The sequence below is a fragment of the Phocoena sinus genome, chromosome 9, assembly GCF_008692025.1.
Source record: "Phocoena sinus isolate mPhoSin1 chromosome 9, mPhoSin1.pri, whole genome shotgun sequence".
Classification (NCBI taxonomy): domain Eukaryota; kingdom Metazoa; phylum Chordata; class Mammalia; order Artiodactyla; family Phocoenidae; genus Phocoena; species Phocoena sinus.
In genome coordinates, this window is record NC_045771.1 from 51,198,167 (window position 1) to 51,220,598 (window position 22,432).

At 41.7% G+C, this 22,432-nt stretch overlaps 1 protein-coding gene and 1 long non-coding RNA gene across 3 annotated transcripts in view; one reads left to right on the forward strand and one right to left on the reverse strand.

Annotated features, from left to right (window-relative positions):
- Nucleotides 1–17,508, forward strand: LOC116759425. Its single transcript, XR_004351442.1, has 3 exons — nucleotides 1–12; nucleotides 17,147–17,156; nucleotides 17,379–17,508. It is a non-coding gene; the product is annotated as an uncharacterized LOC116759425 (long non-coding RNA).
- The window catches only part of LOC116759424 (thymosin beta-10-like), a 10,703-nt gene continuing 5,673 nt past the window's right edge, over nucleotides 17,403–22,432 (reverse strand). For both annotated transcript variants that reach the window (XM_032643177.1, XM_032643178.1), the window contains exon 2: nucleotides 17,403–17,608. In XM_032643177.1, the coding sequence (XP_032499068.1) occupies nucleotides 17,403–17,531 (129 nt within the window). In that variant the 5' untranslated portion in view covers nucleotides 17,532–17,608. The remainder of the gene's footprint in view (nucleotides 17,609–22,432) is intronic.

Below are 22,432 nucleotides of genomic sequence, written 5' to 3' on the forward strand. Positions count from 1 at the left end.
TCTACACTCTTAGTTGCCGCGGAGCAACTAAGCCCGTGCGCCACAACTACTGAGCCTGCGCTCTAGAGCCCACGAGCCACAACTACTAAGCCCGCGTGCCACTCATAAATAAGGCCCAGCTTGTTTGTGAGAAAGTAAGCTGTAATGTTTAGTGTGTCTTGGCATGCTTTCCCTACTTCGGCTAGGATTATTTCCCTCTTTCTTTTATCATTTACATACGTGTAGTCTATTTTTATTTATCTTAACGTTAGCTTTTATTCTATCTATATTTTGGTTACATTTTCCAGGAATTCTTTTCCTGGGATGCTTCTGATGATGTCATTTCTCTTAAATCCAAACTTACTCTTTATGATTGGGTGGAAGCATCTATGACTTCGTTTATCCATTTGCCAGCATTTGGTACCCATTATCTCACTCTAGGTTGCTTTTCTGGGCCTGCGTGTGAGCCCTCAGATGCACTTCCTGCCCTCCCTGGGTTCTGCTCTGCATCATGGGAGTGGGCTGACCCCTGCAGGCTGAGCTTCTCAGGCTCCTGTGTTAGCGCGTTTCCTGATGGATTTGTCCAGTGGCAGGTGGAACTGGGAGACTAGAGTTGGAAGGAGCGGGAAGCTCATGGCCCACTGTGGCTATGTCTCTCCTCAGTGGTCCCACTGCTGCAACAGGTCCATCAAGGTCCTGCTTCTGTTAGGTGACCCTAGCCTGTGGCTTGATAATGCTACCTCTCACCTAGATCCCGTCAACCTTAAGGAGTTGGAGGGGCTCCTTGATGGTGCTGAGCTCTGGGGAGCCCCTGCTGTAGATACTCAGAGGGGTTTCTCTTTTCCAGGTTAGACCCCAACTAATGTAAGGATAAATTCTCAGAAGTAGAATTGTTGGGTCAAAATCTGTACAATCTTTAAACTGAAGTTTAAAGACATTTCTTCCTGCTGTCCTTCTCTCCTGTAAGCCATTTCCCTCCACCTGTAGTTCTCTGTACACAGTCAGGGCCTTTCTCCTTCTGCCACCCCATCTTTTTACATGTCTCAGCCTTTGGGCACTGGGCTAGCCCTTTGGTTACATTACACTCTTAAAAAATGATAAACAAAACAAAGAGGTAAGGGGGAAAGCCACTACTTCCTGGTGATAATTGATATGTGTGCTTTCAGAGCATGCCCAGGCAAGTGGAAAGAATTAAGCAATTATCTGGGTAGTTCAAGCAAACATTGACTCTCCTTTGTCCATTATGAGTGAGTGGTGGAAGGGAGGGGAAATTGGAATTAATTATTAACATCTTCAAAATTGCTGGAATTAGGCAGAGAGTTACTGAACTCAACACTTCATTTTCTATCAGGTGTCTGGTGCTCGGCCATTTCAACTGCCAGGTTTTAAATTTTGGTAGGAGTCAGTCAAGGAGCAAAGTGGTCTTTGTCATTTGTGGGACTGAACCACTTGGTGACCTTGACTGCACACAGCTGGTAGGAACACTCCAGGCCCTGCCTCCCTGGGCAGTGGCCACGGCTTGCTGTAAATCAGTCTCTGCATCTTCTCATTGCCTCAGGCTTGGCTCTCATTAGAAAACAGGTGATCATCCAAACGTGGGTAAATGTCTGGCTTCCTGTTGTCATTTACCAAATTAAAACTACCTGTTTTTTTAAAGGCTGCTGATTTATCTCTAGCTTTCTCTGAATGTGTGGCCCTTAATGACTCTGCTTATTTAGCTATATAACATAGTCATGAGAAATAATTTTTACGCAAGCCATTCTATGAATGCAAAGATAGAGAGGCAGTTGCAGCAGGAAGAACCCTTATCTTGGAGTCAAGAGTTCTGAATTTGAGTCCTGGCCTTGCCACTAATTAGCCAAATCAGCCATTTAACCCTGGTGAGTTTCTTGTTAAAATTAAGTGCTTTGAAGGTGAAGAAGTTTAGATGAAAGAGTTACATATAGGTACATGCTAATATTAGTATTCATTTTTTCAATTATATTTTTCCAGTACTGGCTGTGGATTGATATGACCTCTCCGGCTACTTGGAGCCTTTCATTAGCCCATTGGTAAAAGCAACAGATTAAACACACGTGTTGTGGTACCTGGTTAGGAGCCTCATCAACATTGGTATATGTGTTGGGGGCAGAATCTGAAAGCCATGAGCAAAGTGACCCTGTGTTTGATAATGTGCTTTCAAAATGATACACTGAAAGTGTCTAGGGAGGCTTGGATTAGAACATGTCTCCATTTCTCCTGCCTCCTTCCTCAGCTGGTCCTTGCTGGTGGTGTTTAGACATCCCAAGTCAGTCTCCAGCAGCTTTCCTCTTGTATAGTTATAGGGACAGGGGACCCTCAGCAAGCCAGACCCTGTCTCAGGCCAACTTGGGACAGGGAACAACCTTACAGAGCAGACCCAGAAAGTAGCATTAACCCAAGAACAAAGTAGATGTCATTTGTGATTTAACATGTGGTACCACAGGAACAAAAGCATTTTTACTGTCGCTGAAGCTTTGTTTCCCCAGGCCAGAAGCACTAACTAAGGGAAAACCAGTAGAAATGAATTTACCAGCTTTCAGTTCTGTTCTCATAGAGGTTGGGCTGGAGCGTGCTGCTCCAGGTTCCTACCTCCCCTCAGCGTACTGAGCAGCTAGCGGACATCCCTCTTCCCTGCATGCTAATCAGCCGAGCTCCACAGATGTCCTTCAGACATTATTTCCATCCTTAATCCAATAGGGTTTTTCTGAGTGTTTCTAGAATTGCATCAGGTACTTAGAGACCATGAAAACAGCATGGAAGTCAGAAACAGGTCAGGGTTTAATGGATTGATTAATTAAATGAGTATTTGTTGAGTGCCTTCTATATGTCAAATACAGTTCTGGTCAGTGTGCTGAAAATACAGCAGTGAACAAGGGTTGAACCCAGCCCTCCGGGAGCTTATATTCTGGTGGGGAGTTGTGGGGCGGGGTGGTAGAGAAACAAGTACACAAATAAATATGTAACATAAATCCAGGTAGTGATAAGTTACTAAAACTAATAATAATAATAGCTTCTTTCTACCATGTGAGGATAGAGGCTGAGGACGGGGGCCAGGTTTCATCAATCTAAGAGAAAAGATGTGAATGAAGCAGGGAGCATTGGGGAGAGGAAGGGAGAAAAAGTAAATTTGTCTAATCCACTTTAAATAAAAGAATGTATTGTCAGTGTATAGAACCTACATCGAACTAAAAAACTTGTGCACAATGAAAGAAATGAGGGACAAAATGAAAAGACAACATACGGAATGGAAAAAATATTTGCAAATCATATACCTGATAAAAAAAGGTTGACATCCAAAATATATAAAGAATTCATATACCTCAATAGCAAAAATATATAGTAATAATAATGATAATCCAGTTAAACATGGACAAAGAAACTGAATAGGCAGTTTTCCAAAGAAGATACACAAATGGCCAACAGGTACATGAAAAGGTGCTCAATATCACTTATCATCAGGGAAATGCAAATTAAAACCACAATGAAATATCACCTTATGCCCGTTAGAATCGCTATTATCAAAAAGACAAGAGATAACAAATGCTGGTGAGGGTGTGGAGAAAAGGCAACCCTTGTGCACTGTTGGTGAGAATGTACATTGGTGCAGCCATTATGGATAACAGTATGGAGGGTCCTCAAAAAGTTAAAAATAGAACTACCATATGTTCCAGCAATTCCACTTCTGGGTATTTATCTGCAAGAAATGAAATCACTAACTTGAAGAGATATCTGCCTCCCACGTTCACTGCAGCATCATTTACAATAGTAAAGACACGGAAACAACCTTAAGTGTCTATTGACAGATGAATGGATAAAGAAAATGTGACATGTATATATATATTATATAAATATTATAAAGCCATAAAAAAAAGAAGGAAATTCTGACATTTGCAAAAACATGGATAGACATGGAAGGCATTATGCAGAGTGAAACAAGTCAGAGAAAGCCAAATACTGTACGATCTCACTTATACGTGGGATCTAAAAAACCAAACTCATAGAGACAGAGAATACATTGATGATTGCCAGAGGCGAGGGTGGAGAAATTGGGTGAAGATAGTCAAAAGGTGCAAAGCCCCAGTTATAAGATAAATAAGTACTAGGGATGTAATGTACAACATGGTGACTATAGTTAACAGTGCAGTATGGTGTACTTAAAAGTTGCTAAGAGAGTAGATCCTAAAAGTTCTCATCGCAAGGAAAAAAACTGTTTCCTTTTTCGTGGTATCTATATGAGATGATGGCTGTTAACTAAACTTGTGGTAATCATTTCACAATATATTTACATATATGTAAGTCAAGTCATTATGCTGTACACCTTAACCTTTACAGTGCTATGTCAGTTATATTTCAGTAAAACTGAAAAAAAAAAAGCAGAGAAAGAGGTTAGAGAGTGCCTATTTTAGATGAGGTTGTCAGGGTAGGTATCTCTGAGTGACATTTGAATTGAGACCTGGATGAGACAAGGGAGTGGCCTTTGGGCCTGTTCTGAGCAGGGCAAACAGAGCCCACTAAGATGGGGGTGAGATTGGTGTGTTTGTGGAATAGCAATGTGGCCATCGTGACTGAGCGGAGAGTGTGAGGAAAAGAGCACGAGGAGACAGGCTTGTACTCCAACTCCTACCACTAAGAAGCCACAGAAATTTTCTCAATTTACTTAATCCCTAGGAACCACAGATTCCTTGCACTTAGTAAGGTTTTTGGTCACGAGTAATAGTACCCAACTTTGAGCTGGGCTAACTAAAAAAGAGAATTTATAATAAGTATACAAGAATGTCTCCCAGAAAGCAAGGCCAGGAAAGAATCTGGGCTTCTGCAAAGAAGTAGAACCAAGACCTGGGAATAACAAAACACCACCACCAGCTACAAAACAAAACTCTTAGTTACTCTGTTGCTCACCTTTATTTCTCTCTTCATGCAGGCTATCTTCTCTCTGCACGGCCCAGCTTACCTGCTGGTCTTCCACAGGGACCTCCCACAGCCCCTGCATTCACTCCTTTAGCCCAAAAGCCAGCCGTCCCATGTCCGGTGTTGCTACCGTCCCACACCAGCACTGACACAGGGCTCAGCACTGCTCCAGAAACAGCCCGCTCTCTGAAAACATGAGACGCTCACCCCATGTCACTGAGGAAGTCATAGGAAGGCCAGAGAAGGGGTTACCCTGCACACTTCCCGGCATGTTTTTCAGATCCCCGCTCTGCTCCCAAAACTTCCCCGCAGCCCACTAATCAAGGGTTCTTCCCTTCCGCCTCACCCCAAACCCAGTATCTAGTTTGCTCTGGAGTCTCCCCTTCCCCAACCCATCCCAGCCCTAACAGAATCCTCCATCTCTCAGCCTTTTTCTAAGCAGGGGCATTAACTTTCTCACAGTTTCCACAGCTGATTGTGAATTTTCTTTTTTTTTAAATTAATTAATTAATTAATTAATTTTTGGTTGCGTTAGGTCTTTGTTGCTGCACGCGGGCTTTCTCTAGTTGTGGCGAGTGGGGGCTACTCTTCATTGTGGGGCACAGGCTTCTCACTGCGGTGGCTTCTCTTGTTGCAGAGCATGGGCTCTAGGCCCGCAGGCTTCAGTAGTTGTGGCTTGCAGGCTCAGTAGTTGTGGCACGTGGGCTCAGTAGTTGTGGCTCACGGGCTCTAGAGCACAGGCTCAGTAGTCATGGCGCACAGGTTTAGTTGCTCTGCAGCATGTGAGATCTTCCTGGACCAGGACTGGAACCCATATCCCCTGTACTGGCAGGCGATTCCTAACCACTGTGCCACCAGGGGAGCCCTGAATGTGAATTTTCATACCACTCATCCCAAAGATTCTCCAGACACTAGGATCCACTCTCAGAGTGCATGAATTGTTTGACCAGTTACAGCTCCAGCCACCACTCTCTCTGAGTCCTGATTCCAAACTTCCGCGAGAGAATATCTGATTGGCCTGCCTCATGCCATATACTCACACCTCTGGCCCAATCAGTGGCAGCCAGAGAAGACATTACCTTTGTGGATGGGGGAATTCAATGGGACAATTCCTAGAGAACGCAGTGCTCCTTAGGAGAGGGACGGATATGCCAAAAGTGCCTATTATATTCCTCACGTGTGAAATGGAGACAATAATACATCCCTTTCAGGGTATTGTGCTAGCTAAACAACATAACATGCCCCTAAACAAAAGGGGTATCCCACAGTAGCTTGTGCTCAGTAAATGTGACTTTCTTCCTCTTCTCAAGAAACAAACCAACAAACTGCAAAAAACTTCTCTCTTGATTTTCCAAAATAATCCCAGCTTCACTATGCTTCCCAGTTCTAGATCGTTAGATATAAATTGTCCACCTGAAAAATATAGTCACAGTAGGTATATTTAACAAATATAAAACTTTTTTAAGGGCTTCCCTGGTGGTGCAGTGGTTGAGAATCTGCCTGCTAATGCAGGGGACACGGGTTCAAACCCTGGTCGAACATGTGGATCCCACATGTTCGGCATGAGGATCCCACATGCCGCGGAGCACCTAGACCCGTGAGCCACAACTGCTGAGCCTGCGCGTCTGGAGCCTGTGCTCCACAACAAGAGAGGCCGCGATAGTGAGAGGCCCACGCATCGCGATGAAGAGTGGCCCCCACTTGCCACAACTAGAGAAAGCCCTCGCACAGAAAAGAAGACCCAACACAGCAAAAATTAATTAATTAATTAATAAAGTCCTACCCCCAGCATCTTCTTTAAAAAAAAAACAAAAAAAACTTTATTAAGCAAAAATATTTAGATCTTGTTCCATCCCTCATGTCTTCCTCCCTCCTGCTAGGTCACTTTTGGTGTTGTCTGATGGGATCGTTCCCTTCCACCTCTGCCTCTACTCCAGGGTCCTGAACTATGGATTACAGGTAATCTGTTGGGAAGAACAAAGAAGCAAGGATGGGAACTGGCTTTTAAAAGGGAGAGACTAGAGTGAGCTATAGGGAGAGAGGTTTTCGGGCAGATTTTTGAGAAGGATATGGGATGCAGAGGACTAGGGAAAGAGCATTGGAGAAATGTTAACATAGGCTATGTGTCGGATCCTCTCTAATGATATTTGAGAGATGCCAGCAAGATTCTAGTTACTCAGATTCTAATTACTCTCAACTGCTAGAATCAGTCTGCAATTCCCTGATGAGACAGAGCCAGGTGGGTGCCTGGGTTTTATTTTGTCTACATATAGATAAAAGAAACCTTTTCTCCAGGAAGTTACCATATTTGAGGGATGCAAGGCTTAAATACTTCAACTAAGGAGGCATGAAATGATTGCATCATAAGAGTATACAGAAATGTATGGAACTGAGTATAATCGAAGATTTAAGCTATATCTAGGGTAATAGAGGCAATTATGAGTCACAAAATATCCAACCTACTGCCGTTTCCTGGGCATGAAGGATATTTACAAAAATTTAAGAAGAGTCCTTTGACATTTAGACAAATAATCCATTCTGTGTGTGAAAAGCACGTTTCCTCAAGGGAGTTTCTAAATAATAATATTGCTTTTCCACTGTGCAAACAGGAGCCTTTATTGATAAAGTGTTCAGTATAAGAATGCCTTCCAGTTCAGCAATGCACCCTTTCACGAACCATCTTTGATGAAAAATTAAACAGAGACTAAAGAATTCCTGCTTCATAGCTCACAAACAGACAGAAACATATTCAGGAAACGTGAATCAATTTGAAATGTGCATCTAAACTCCTTTAAAATAAAATAATATGCACTTTTCAAAATTTTGATTATAAAAGTAATGCGTACTATGGAACACTACGTAGAAAAGAATTAGGTGGGTCTAGACATATTGTCATGCTAACGTATTTATTATTTGGCGTTTTGATATTTTTAAAAAGCACTTTACAGAGCAGTATGTTAAAGAGATCCAGGGTGACAAAGACAAAAACCTAGGAGGCCTAGGGAGGCCAAGCAGGTGACAAAAATTTTAAGGGCCAGGCAGGTGTATGGCAATAGGTACCAAGCTCTTTATGTTGTAGAAGAGCACGACTTGTGTAACTATGCAACGTTTTAAATCATTGTGTGGGTCAAACAAGACACTGAACTGGGAGTATCCAGCTACCCTAAGTCTGTTTGTAAGCAATAATTTTTAAAAAACTCTGCATATGTGTATTTCCTTACAAATGTATGCATGTTTGTAAATGCAGAATAAAATACCTGGAAAGTTACATATATTTATAAACTTTTATTGATGCTTATCTTTGAGAAACCAAACTTGGGGAAGGCGGATTGGTGAGAGAATATGTTAAAGGATAGTTTTTATGTTTCTCTGATTTCTGTATTGTTTGACTTTTACAATGGGGATGTGGTCACATATTAATGAGTAATTATGCTTTATAAAAATTAAAAAGTAATTCATAAGATTGCAAAAAATTTGGAACAGAATAAATAGATAACAAAAATCACCCATAATCTCAGATATAACTATCCATCATTGTCTTAGTCTGCTTGGACTGCTATAGCAAAATAACATAGACTTGTTACTGAACCAGGTTCGTTTGCCCAATGCACAGCAAGCCAAATGCTGAGACGCCGAGTTTCCAGCCCAGAAAAAGTTTATTCACAAGGCAGCCAAGTGAGGAGACAGGAGAACAAGTCTCAGCTCCGCCTCCCTGAAGGCAGGGGATTGGGCTATTTTAGGGATAAGCAGGTGGTCTTAGGCTGGGGAAAGGTGATTGGAGGCAGGTTAAAAGGTGAGGTAATTGATGTTCTGTGCACGTGCATCTGGGTTACATGCTTCTGCATATTCAAAATGGAGGCGCTTAGCATGATCTGTGAGTGGAGTTTTCCGGCCCTCTGACATCAAAAGGCCATTCACTGGACATCTGCACAGGCCCAGGTTCAGGGTCGGTGGTCCCAACCAGCCCCCAGCCAGCCTGCAGTGGGCGGGAGCAGACTCCAAATTCCTATAAAACCCCTGGGCTGTGTAAAGCTGGGAAGGGATGCAATTAAAGAGAGGAAAAGAAAGAAAGAAAGAAAAAAAAAAAACTAAAGCGAACTTCATCAATAATGAGGCAGTTTATAAGCAAAGGGGCTTTAACAAGCTGTTCTTTATCTGTTATTCTGTAAGACAAGTTCAAGAATTTCTATTAGTTATCAGCTTCTGTTAACTCTGTGGGGCATGGTTTCAGATTGGGTTGCTTCAACACCAAACATTTATTTTACATAGTCCTGGAGGCTAGGAAATCCTAGATCAGTGTGCCAGCATGGTCCAGTTCTGGTGAGGTGTCCTTCGTGGCTTGTCTATGGCCACCTTCTTACTGTATCCTCACACGGTAGAGAGAGAGCTCTCATATCTCTTCCTCTTCTTTTTTTTTTAAATTAATTAATTAATTTTTTGGCTGTGCTGGGTCTTTGTTTCCGTGAGAGGGCTTTCTCTAGTTGCGGTGAGCGGGAGCCACTCTTCCTCACGGTGTACAGGCCTCTCACTGTTGCGGCCTCTCTTGTTGCGGAGCACAGGCTCCAGACGCGCAGGCTTAGCAATTGTGGCTCATGGGCCCAGTTGCTCTGTGGCATGTGGGATCTTCCCAGACCAGGGCTCGAACCAGTGTCCCCTGCACTGGCAGGCAGATTCTCAACCACTGCACCACCAGGGAAGCCCTCTTCCTCTTCTTGTAAGGGCACTAATCTCATGATGAGAGTCGTCCCCCCCATCCCCACTATGACCTATTCTGAACCTAATTACCTCCCAAAGACCATCTCCAAATACCGTCAAACTGGGGTTTAGGACTTTGATATGAATTGTAGTGGGAGGGGAGGGTAAAAGGGGAGTGGGCACAAACATTCAGCCCATACAGTCATATTTTGGCATATTTCCTTTCAGTCTTTTCTTTTTCTCTAAACATATTTTAAATAGTTGGGATTTTATTATATGTACATAGTTTTACACATAGTTTTGTGTACTGTCATAATTTTCCTTGTCATTTTTTGGAGTGAATCATTACCTTAAGATAGATTCGTGGGCTTCCCTGGTGGTGCAGTGGTTGAGAGTCCGCCTGCCAATGCGGGGGACACGGGTTCGTGCCCCGGTCCAGGAAGATCCCACATACCGCAGAGCGGCTGGGCCCATGAGCCATGGCCGCTGAGCCTGCGCGTCTGGAGCCTGTGCTCCGCAAAGGGAGAGGCCACAGCAGTGAGAGGCCTGCATACCGCAAAAAAAAAAAGATAGATTCGTGTAGGTGGAATTAATAGATCAAAGAGCATGGACTTTTAAATATTTTTATGCATATTGCTAATTTGCTTTCCAGGAAGGTTGGTTGGATCAATTTGCAGTTCTGCCAACAGTATATGAAAGCATCTGTTTTACTGTACTCTTGCCAACACTGAGAATTACCAATTTAGAAATCATTTTAAAATGTCATCTGATTATTATTTTTAAGCTTTTTGTTGAAGGATAAAGACATAGGAAAGTATCTGATTATCCCAAAGCAAACACACCTGAGTCGGCATTCATATCAAGAAAGAGAACAAATTCGCCATCCTCAGGATCCCCCTCACGCTCCTTCCAGTCATTATTACCACAAGAATAACTGCCATTCTGACTTCTAAGAGCAATAAACTAGCCCTGTTCGATTTTCTCATTTCGGTGTAGTGTTCCATTTTATAAATACAGTATATCACATTGTACTTGTTCATTGTGCTGTTAATGGACATTTGGTTAGTTTTCAGTTGTAGATTATAAGCATTTCTGTACATTTCTTTTGGTGACAATGTTTATGCATTTTTGTTGGCATGCACCTTAGAAATGGAATTGCTGGGCGGTAGGCTATGGCCGTATTCAGCTTCAATACTGCCAGACAGTAATTTCCAAAATGGTTATATCAATTTAGATACCTACCAGGAGTGTCTAAGAGTTTCAGTTTCTCCAAATTTGGGTTAACACTTGATAATGTCTGTCTTTTTCCCTTTAGCAAGTTGGCTGGGCTGTGTATTGATATATCATTGCTGATGCCATTTGCATTTCTTGGTGATTAACGAGCTTGAACAATTTTTCAAACGTTTACTGGCCATTTGGAGATATCCTCTTTTGTAAGTAAACTGTTCAAGTATTTCGCCCATTTTCAAATTAAGTTGTCTGTCTCTTATTGAATTGTATAAGAAATTTTTATATTCTAGATCTTAATCTTTTGTCAGTTATCAAATTTCTTCTTCTACTCTTTGGGTTGCCTTCTTACTCTTTAGCTGTGTTTTGATGAGCAAAAGATACATTTTTAACAGACTCCAGTTTATCCATTATTTCCCTTTATGGTTAATGCTTATTGTGTCCTTTTAAAGAAAATTTGTCTACACCAAGGTCCTGAACATAATCTCCTCTTGTGAAATTTGCATTCTGTAATGCTCAGTGAGATTGAATTTTCTTCTATTTAAGAAAAATTTCTTTTGGTGCTTGCAACTTAATTGCCAGTCTTTATCTTTTACACATTGTTTTATAAACATATTGGTGTTTTTCTTATTGATTTCTATAAAATATTTATATATTAATAAAAAATTTGCATTTTTGGTTCTAGATATTTTCATAACTTTGTTAGCCTTGTAATTACTTTTAATAGATTTTAAGATGGTAGAATCATATTTTCTTTTGTAATTTTTCCCATTTATTTTAAGTGTAAAAAGTCTTTTTAATCTGTTAGGAAATATATACCTTCTAATTTTTGTGGTGCTCTGTTGTTATTTTGTTTTGTTTTGTTTTTCTACATTTAGCCCTTTGATTCACATGGGGATAATATTATGAGGTGAGACTCTAAATAGATTTATTTCCCCCTGATACCTAAGTCAATTTTCCTTTTATTAACTGAATGATTCTTCTCTTTCTAGTTGACTTATAATGCTTCCTTTTAATAAGTTGAGTTCGTTTATATACTTTAATTTGCTTTTCTAGTTACTCTGAGCCATTTATTTGCATGTCAGTTCTAGCACTGTGATATTCATTTTAGATGTGTGTGTATGTGTGTCTGTGTGTGTGTATGCTTGGTTTGGTTTGGTTTGGTTTAGTTTGGTTTAGTTTGGTTTGGTTAGAAATGCTTCCTCTCATTTTTCATCTTTTTCAAACATTATTTTGACTATACTTGTCTGTTTACTCTGGATAAATTTACTTGTGGATAAATTTTAGAATCTTTTTCTTTCTTTCTTTCTTTTTGAATTCCAAAGAAGTCCTTTGAGATTCTAGATTAGAATACTTTAAAGCTGCAAGTTAGGAGCTTCCCTAACCTGTGTCCGCTGCATTGGCAGGCGGATTCTTAACCACTGTGGTGCAGTGGTTAAGAATTCGCCTGCCAATGCAGGGGACACAGGTTCGAGCCCTGATTGGGGAAGATCCCATGTGCCACGGAGCAACTAAGCCCATGCGTTACAACTACTGAGCCTGCACTCTAGAGCCTGTGCGCCTAGAGCCCATGCTCTGCCACAAGAGAAACCACGGCAATGAGAAGCCTGCGCACAGCAACAGAGTAGCCCTTGCTCGCTGCAACTAGAGAAAGCCCATGCAGCAATGAAGACCCAATGCAGCCAAAAATTAATAAATAAAAAAGAAAAAAAACTTCATTAGAAAAAAAAGAGTTCTTCACAAGTTAACTTGTAGGGTTTTTTTAAAAAATAAATTTGTTTATTTTATTTATTTTTATTTTTGGCTGTGTTGGGTCTTTGTTGCTGCACACGGGCTTTCTCTAGTTGAGGTGCTCGGGGGCTACTCTTCGTTGTGGTGGGCGGGCTTCTCATTGTGGTGGCTTCTCTTCTTGTGGCACACGGGCTTAGTTGCTCCTCTGCATGTGGGTTCTTCCCCGACCAGGGCTCGAACCCGTATCCCCTGCATTGGCAGGCAGATTCTTAACCACTGCGCCACCAGGGAAGTCCCAAGAACTCTTTCTTTTTCCTTCAATGTTTAGTCTTTGATACCAGAATGTATTTTTATACCTCTTTATGATTTATTCAAAGCTTACTATACCTGAAGATACATACATATTATATATAATATATGTTATATACAGTTATATACTATAGTTATATATTATATAGTTATATATTATATATAGTTACGTATATAGTTATATATTATATTTATCTCTATATCATATATTATCTATATACTATATCTATATAAAATAGACTCCACTATAATGAAAATTTGGATATTATTTGATTGATGAGTGGCTGCTGACCCATCCTATTGTCAGATGCCAGCAAACTGATAGTTTACATGAAGGAGAGGACTCAGGACGGGGAGCTGGCCACACCAGAAAGACCAACTCTATGATTAGAGGGCTGGGACTTTGTGCCCTGACAGCCCTGATTTCAAGCCCATCTTTGCTTCTTACTGGGCAAGCTTGGGCTTGTTTACTGATGATAAATTTCCTTATCTTCAAAATGGGAGTCATGGCAGAAATGGCAGGGTCCTAGCAGGAAACCAATGACACACTTAAAATGGATACTTTGAAAAGAGTTTAGTAAAATTTAATAAAGGGACAATTTACAAAGCTGTGGACAAATTATAAGGAAGTCACAGTGATAGTGCATTGTCTCAAGGCCAGAAACAGTGAGTGTCATTTCCACCCCCAGACCTGAAGACAAGAGGGACAGTGTCGGTTGCCAGAACTTAGAAGTGAGTAACGTCAAAGGGCAAACCCAACAGGAGCAGCACCTTTTGTGGACCCTGATGTGACTGTGCAGGTGGGAAGCTGGGGGAACAAGTAACCTGGGCTTACGCACCTCCTCCCTCTCACCTTCTGCAGGGGCTTCCCCGTTGATGAACCCAACTTGAATCCCAAGGGCAAGAGAGCCCTTTTAAAGAGGTCCAGTGGTTCTGGGATTTGGGCCTGCATCAGAATCACCTGCAGGTCTTGTTGAACTACAGAGCTCTGATTCAGTGGTGGTGGAGGGGGCTTGGATTTTGCAGTTCAAACACTTTCCCAGGTGATGCTGATCCAGCTGGTCTGGGGACCACACGTGGAGAGCCACTGATGTAGTCCTGGGTACAAAGGAAGGTGGAGAATGGTGGGCAGTGGCTCTGAAAAGGCAAGCGGAAGATATCTGGCCCAGTTTTCTTACTTGTTAGAGGATTCGAAGGATGTATGTTTAAGTGCTTGTCATGCTGGAGGTTATCAGTAAATGTCCCCTTTCCTTGACTTCAGGCCTCAGCGTGCTCTTTGACTCCTCTTGACCATTATGGCTTCTACAAACTGCTCTGTTCAGATCTTCAAGACCTGCAAGAAGGCTCCCCAGAATCCTAACTCTGAACTTGGTCTCACCATCTGTTTTCTGCAGCTTCTCTCAAGCTCAGAGGACTCCTGTGCCAGCCTCAAGTCACCCAGGTTCCGACCCTGGGACATCTTCCCTGCAAAGGTGTCGCTTTGAGCCTGAGGTGCTGACACTCTCTTTCGTTCTTGAGCTTTTATTTATTTATTTATTTTTCAGGATTTATGACCCAAATACTTTAGTTTTTCTTTTAAAAAAAGTAACTCTCAATATGGATGTTTTCTTTTTCTTTTTCTTTTTTTAATTCCAAATGGCTAAACAAATACCTACTATATGACTTCTTTGGGGAGGTACAAAAAATTTTTGCATTTCAATGGAAAACATGCATTGTCTACAGGGTACCCTTTCAAGTTATCAGATTCTGGCCCTATTCATTGTCTTTGAGTTGTTTTGCCATGCTTTCTAAATTGTAGGCAACTGATATGTAAATTTCATCTTGTCAGGTGGTGATTTTAATTGACTTCCTTCCCTCTGTGGAAAAACTAGTTTTGTCTCTGCAATTATGTGAGATAATAAATGTTTCTTATTGTATAAATTGGGTTTTCCATTACTTGCAGGGAAGATCCTCCTGACTGACAGATGCTTATAAATTGGGGTTAGTAGTACTTCCTGCCTGCCCCACAGGATTGCCCTGTGAAAGCACTTTAAAAGGTGTTTGAGGATACATGTTCTAAAGGATGACGCAGAGTATATGGGAGGTATGATGCATAGGCCCTTAGCTGGCTGGAGGCTTTATAGCCTCTTCTTTGAGTCCAAGAATTAGAAAGGAAATTAGTTCACATACACTTCCTCTAGGCTTTAACATAGCTGCAGTTTTTGCTTTTGATACTGTTACCGAACCCTGTCAGCCTGACACACAGCAAGCCAAACGCTGAGACACCAAAGTTTCCAGCCCAGAAAGAGTTTATTCACAAGGCAGCCAAGTGAGGAGACAGGAGAACAAGTCTCAGCTCCGCCTCCCTGAAGACAGGGGATTGGGCTATTTTAGGGATAAGCAGGTGGTCTTAGGCTGGGGAAAGGTGATTGGAGGCAGGTTAAAAGGTGAGGTAATTGATGTTCTGTGCACGTGCATCTGGGTTACATGCTTCTGCATATTCAAAATGGAGGCGCTTAGCATGATCTGTGAGTGGAGTTTTCCGGCCCTCTGACATCAAAAGGCCATTCACTGGACATCTGCACAGGCCCAGGTTCAGGGTCGGTGGTCCCAACCAGCCCCCAGCCAGCCTGCAGTGGGCGGGAGCAGACTCCAAATTCCTATAAAACCCCTGGGCTGTGTAAAGCTGGGAAGGGATGCAATTAAAGAGAGGAAAAAAAGAAAAAAAAAACCCAAACCTTAATCAATGAAGATATTTTTACAAGCAAAAGGGTTTTAATAATCTGTTCCCTTATCAGTTGTTCTGTAAGACAAGTTCAAGCATTTCTATTAGTTATCAGCTTCTGTTAACTATGGGGCAGGGTTTCAACGCTAAACTGCAAAACACAGTGCGACTCAGGTATTTGCAGTAAACTGGAAAGTGGCTATTGGAATTTAGGGAAAATGGTCAAGTAGAAAGGCCTTTAATGAATGCAATTTTTAAAACACAGTGATCAATACTACAAGGTTTAATTAACTGTTGTTGAATTTGTAAAGAAAAAAAAATGTTACCTGCCGTTCCAGTTCTACAAGGATCAAGCCATCAGCCACTGCAGTTGCCCACGGACAGTGCACTCTGAGGGAAATTCAGGATGGAGAAAAACAGCAAACTTTCTGTGCTTTGGATATACCGCCCCTTAGGTATTTAAGATGAATATCTATGGAAGAGTTTCAAGTGACCCCAGATTGTTGCATCTTCCCATACATAGAAAAGCACTAAAATCATTAACTTGAGCTATCTCTGTTCTTTGTGATTAGCAATACTCTTTTGACGCTTGACTACATGTTTTTCCCCAACAAAAAGGTTCATATATCTCCTGGCTCCTCCCTTTACCTCTTGGAGTTCCTCTGAGCTATCTGAGAGGCTGTCTCTCAGGCTATAGTCCTCAATAAAGTCCCCAAATAAAACTTAACTCATAACTTTTACATTGTGTGATTTTCCTCGTCAACACATTTCATTACCAGTATGTCATTTGTCATTACCAGTATATTATTTGTCCCAGTCCTGTAGGTGGTTGAGTTTCTAGCTCATTGTAGTACTGAGGTCTGATTTCCAGCACTTCTGTCATCTCTAAGGGGTGTTAGTTAGTCTGCGCAAACTCTTAGCACATAAACAAGTGCTCTTTATTAAATCCTCTTTGAAGATTACAGTTACTATAGAACTCCTCTTCACTGACCCCTCCCTCCAGAAAAATTACAAGCACTTGAAAATTAGAGTCTAAATTTTTTTGTTTGTCTAAGCATGTTCTGAATACTGGGTTTGTGTTAGGCTTTATTAACACTTGGTCTTCAGGCTATAAAACCTTTCACCTCAAGCGTCCTCACTCTTCTAGCAGCTTCGATTGAATGGACAAAGAGGAGGAGACATCTTCCTAAAAAACAATCGTCTTCAAGGTTTGAAATCTTGTGACCAAAGTCATGGTTATAAAAGTCAGAAGGGGCCAGGTTTCTGTGAGCTCATCTTTACTCTGGGTTAGAATTTAATGGGGTTTTTTTTGTTTGTTTTTGTTTTTGTTTTGCCATGCCACGAGGTGTGTTTTTTGTTGTTGTTGTTTTGGGGTTTTTTTTTGCGGTACGCGGGCCTCTCACTGTCGTGGCCTCTCCCGTCGCGGAGCACAGGTTCCGGATGCGCAGGCTCAGCGGCCATGGCTCACGGGCCCAGCCACTCTGCGGCATGTGGGATCTTCCTGGACCGGGGCACGAACCCATGTCCCCGGCATCGGCAGGCGGACTCTCAACCACTGCGCCACCAGGGAAGCCCTCACGAGGTGTGTTTTATTTTCATTAATCATACAAATAACTTTCTATAGTATTCCAGGGCAAACCAGAGAATTTGGCAGTCCCATTGGAGGGTCCCCTCAGAGACCTATGGGCTGGTGGCATCAGCAAGGAGTGCCTGGGTTCACAGTGCAGCTTGTCGCTCATGTCCATCTTGCAGGTGGCTCTTCCTCCACATCACAGCTCGGGTCTCCAAGATGATGGGAGCGGAGGATCCTCCAGGTTCTCAGAAAATTTCAATCCGCTTGCTTCTCCTGCTCTGTGATCTCTTTGGTCAGCAGGGTGTTCTTCTCCTGTGCCTCCGTCTTCTTCAGCTTGGCCTTATTGAAGCTGGTGATTTCCCCCATGTCCTGCTTACCTGCCATTTTCTTAAAACAATCCGAGAAGTTCTGCTCCAGGCCCACAGTCCCAGTGCTCCTACTCACGTTGCTGCAGCAAGAGACTAGAATTAATTGTGAAATCATTTTAAAAAGCTGTGGCAGACTTCTTATATCTTCATTCCTGAGCACAAACAAGCTCTAACCAACCAACCAACAGGTCTATGGATCTATCGTGTTTTCGTTTTTGGGTTTTTTTAGACCTATTTTTAAAAGGTAAATACGTATTCACTCTTACGCTGGTTTGGACAATATAGACATGTTTGCTATTGATAAGAGGTTCTCATTTCCTCTTCTGTTGTGTATTTTAAAGCCATCTGTTGTTCTCAATGCTGATTCCACATGAGAATCAGTAACATAATCAAAATATAATGACTCTGGGGCTTCCCTGGTGGCGCAGTGGTTGAGAGTCCGCCTGCCGATGCACGGGACACGGGTTCGTGCCCCGGTCCGGGAAGATCCCACATGCCGTGGAGCAGCTGGGCCCGTGAGCCATGGCCACTGAGCCTGTGCGTCCGGAGCCTGTGCTCCGCAATGGGAGAGGCCGCAACAGTGAGAGGCCCGCGTACCGCGAAAAAAAAAAAAAAATAATAAATATATATATATATGTATATAATTACTCTAAAATTATTAATAATATATTTTTTTCTTCATACTAAGTCTTTGAAATCCAGCATGTATTTTATACATAAAGCACATCTCAACTCAGACCAGCCACATTTTAAGTGTTCAATAGCTCCGTGTGTCTAGTGTGACCATATCAGACAGCACAGATCTAGACCTAAGACTTCAAATGATTTTAAGAAAATGAAGACATAGGTGAGCAGTAAAAGCATGCAGAGTCTCATCTTGTCCTCAGGGTTGGGTAGGCAGCAAAATACAGATCCTGACTAAAATGTCAACTAGGCAAGGCAAATACCATGCATAAGTTCTAAACACTGGAGAAAAGAAAGTAGAACCAATCAAATAAAAGGTGGGAAGTGAAAAGAAAATTAAAGAAAATAAACAAGAAATCATGGCTGATAGTTTAAAAGATTACAGTTGGTCCAAACTTTGAAATACTGTGCTAAAATTAAAAAGAATCAGGTAGGCAGTGTCTGATGGCCTCCCCGCAGTGATCTCCGCTTACTAGTGTTAATGCCCCTGTGTAATGCCTTCCCCTTGAGTTTGGCTGCATTTACGGACTCTCTCCTAATGAACAGAATACAGCAGAATTGATGACATGTCACTTCCGAGATTAGGTTATGAAAAGGACTTGGTTTCTGTCTTGTGCACACTCTCGCTCATTCTCTCTTAGATCACTCACCCTTGGGAAAGCCGACTGCCGTGTCCTGAGGCAACCTTGCTGAGAGGTCCATGTGGCAAAGGACTGAGGCCTGCCAAAAACCACATGAGTGAACTTAAAAGAAGATTCCCACCTCACTCCAGCTCAGGCATTCAGATGAGATCACAGCCTCAGCCAATAGCTTGACGCAGCCCCATGAGAGACTTTGAGCCAGAGTTGCCTAGGTAAGTTGCATCTGAAACTCATCCACAGAAACTGTGAGATAATAAATGTTTGTTGCTTTAAGTTGGGGGATAATACGTTATGCAGCCATAGATAATGAACACAGTAGCTATATATTAAGTATAAAAAACCCCAGTTACTGTTTCGTACATGTAGTATGAACCCGTATGTAAAAAAATGCAAAAATTAAAATGTGTGAGAGGTAGACAGAATAAGATTTATTAATATATGATTATTCCTGTCTTTCTTTTCTCCTTTATTCTCCTTACATACACTAAAGTGAGTCTTTTCCTTCCTTACCCTTCTCTTAGATGCTAAATCAGAAGAGTATAAAGAGATCTGCCTGAAAGTAGGAAGGATTTAGTGAAAAATCAAGCTAGTGTACAAAATAAAGAACTGGAGGTTAAAGAGAAAGAAAGGAGAAAAATATGCACAAATTCGGGTTTGACAAAGTTTTGTGATTTAGCTTATCAGAGATCCTAGCGTGAAAAGTATAGTATGGGTTTGAACTGGGGCACTTTTAGTGTTTTCAAGAGATGGGTACAAGGATTAGAAATGCTTCTTCATTAATATTTTGTGGATGAACTACTTTCTTTGAATCTAATATTATTCAGAGACTGGGCTATGTGGAAAATAGAATTTAGTAGGGTGATGTATGTATATAGGTAAATGTTGGTACATAAAACCTTATAAGGAAGCAGTGAAAGGCTTTCATTTTGCATTATTTGTTCTTCTGTATTTGAAATTTTAATAGCAAGCTATATTGATAAAAATCTGAAGAAGTTATTTCACTAAAACATCTGTGCGATGTTGCCAGTGCAAGACACATGTGACAAATTCTTAGCAACAGCTATGACACAGGTAGGAAATGGGTGCTGGTGGCCCCAGTGGTGACATGAGACAGAGAAAGAGAGAAGAAAAGGTCGCACCATGGGTAACTGAGAAGCTTTGCAATGAATACATTCAGAACATCCCAGAATTCGTTAGGAGGAACTTTGAGAGGTGTGGAAGATGAAGCAATTGTGGATTGTGGGAGAGTCAGAGAAATCCTGTTTTTCGACTGACTTGTGACCCAGTTTTAACCCTGGGATTGTGAAACCTGGGGGAATAAGTATGAAACCTCCATAAAATTATTGACAACTGTAATCATCCCCTAAACAATATTATGCAAAAGACTCTCAGAAAGTCAGGTCAGCTGCTGGGTGCAGAGAAATGGGAATGCTCAAATACTGCTTGTGAGCAGTTACACAGGCAAAAACAACAAGTTTGTAGAGGGTAGCGTGGCTTTTAAAATACCTGAAGGAAGATAATTCTCTTTCTAAACGCCCACTCTCCCATTCCCCAAACGTCTCAGTCACCCTTTGCCTGTGAAACATATGCAAATCCCCAGGAGCACTTAGTTTACTATGGTGCAGTAACTATTGCTGAGTACCTTCCTCGAGTTTAGCACTGTGCCAAGGGATTCAAGCATCTTACAGGATATATCCCCACCCATCAGTTCTTAAACTCTGGTCAAGGAGAGAAATCACACCCAGCAAACAGTGAGTGACAGCGTTGGGTGTACTGAGACTATCTCCTCACTGTCAAAATATAAGACTGCATGGTACAGGAAAACAGATAATAACTAGGCACCACATCATATAACATCAACTCGATGAGGATATTTGGGCATTTATAAACTTTTCCACTATAAAGATTACTATGGGGGTGGGGGGAGAAAGATTTAGGGACTTGCTTAAAATCAAACAGTGACCTCCCTCCTCCTTCCTTCCTTCTCTTCCTTTCTTCCTCCCTCTATCCATCTATTCATTTAATCAATATTTATTTAGTGCTTACTATGTGTCAAGCTCTGTACTAGGTCCTGGGGATAAAAAGGTTAGCAAAAACTCTGGCGCTCAAATATCTTGGAGTGTGTAGGGGAGATAGATCAAATAATTATACAAAAATATGTAATTATAATTTTGATAATGTTATAAAGGTTAACAATATAGTGCTGTGAGACTATGTAACTTGACCATGGGATTCAAGTCTAGATTGACCCCAAATTCCCTGCTGCTCTTACTAACCACTCTTTGCCTTTTGCAAAGTAGCCAAACTACCATCCTAAAGATTGTATTGCTAATTCTGCTTCTGGAATTTTCTTTGTTGAAGCCGCCATGGTAGTTCACTGTACTTGCATCACAGTTGTCACTGCTGGTGTGTAGCAGAACCATTTCAGGCTTGAGGTTCAGAGAGCCCCAGTTCCAAATGCTCATTCTGTCACTTTCTATCTCTGTGACATTGGGCAAGTCATTAGACCTCTCTGAGCCTCAGTTTTCCCAACCGTAAAATGGGAATAATGGTATACGTCAAGCACATGGGACTTAATATCCATGCAATAATTGACTATTATTATTATTAACGACTGAGAATGTTACTGCCTGTAAATCTGGACCCAGGGAAACTGGTCAGTTTGTCCAGAGTTAGAGCCGTACCTGATGCCTAAATTAGAATTTTATACCTTATGTTCATGAAATCTTTCTCAAGATTAGAAATAAGCGCTGTAGGGACTTCCCTGGTGGTCCAGTGGTTAAGACTCCGTGCTTCCATGGTAGCGGGCACGGGTTTGATCCCTGGTCTGGGAACTAAGATCTTGCATGCCGCACAGCATGGCCAAAAAAAAAGAAAAGAAAGAAGCATTGTATGTTTGAAGACAGAAAAGCAGTGGAACTATATGTCCACACAAAAAAAGTTGGGACCTTCAGTGTTTATATTGATGGAGCTGTCATTTTCTGTTAAAGAAACACATTTGAGTAAGAAGCTTCCAGCCAGAGCACTTTAGTTATATGTTTTGGCAACAGTAAGGGTATTGTGTTGGGACTCTATGATTCTGGAGAGCAGAATCAGGGTTTTGTTCCTGGAAAAGTAATGTTAGATTGTTTATCCATTTACATCCAGTAAGACTATTATCCGCTGATTGCAATTACAACCCCCTGGAGATATTTGGACATCACATCTGTTCTATTACATTCTTGGCTCCTTGCTACCCCCCCTTTTTTTTTTTGCACCTCATCTTTATCCAGATGAGCAAATTGTTGCCAATCAGTGTACATTATTCTGATCAGTTCTTAGGAAGGAGGCTATGGGAGTACAAGAGACCCATCCAATGAATGGCTGAGCGAGCCCTACACCCCCCAAACTGGAGGTTTGGAAGCCCCTTGATGTAAAGGATCGTATTGGGACTAGATCCTAATCCTGCTCAGCCACTCATTAGGTGGAAAACTTGAGCTGGTCACCAACTTCTCTGAACTTCAATTTCTATATCTTGGGCACATAGTAAGCACTTCTTTATTTATTTATTTATTTTGCGGTACGCGGGCCTCTCACTGCTGTGGCCTCTCCC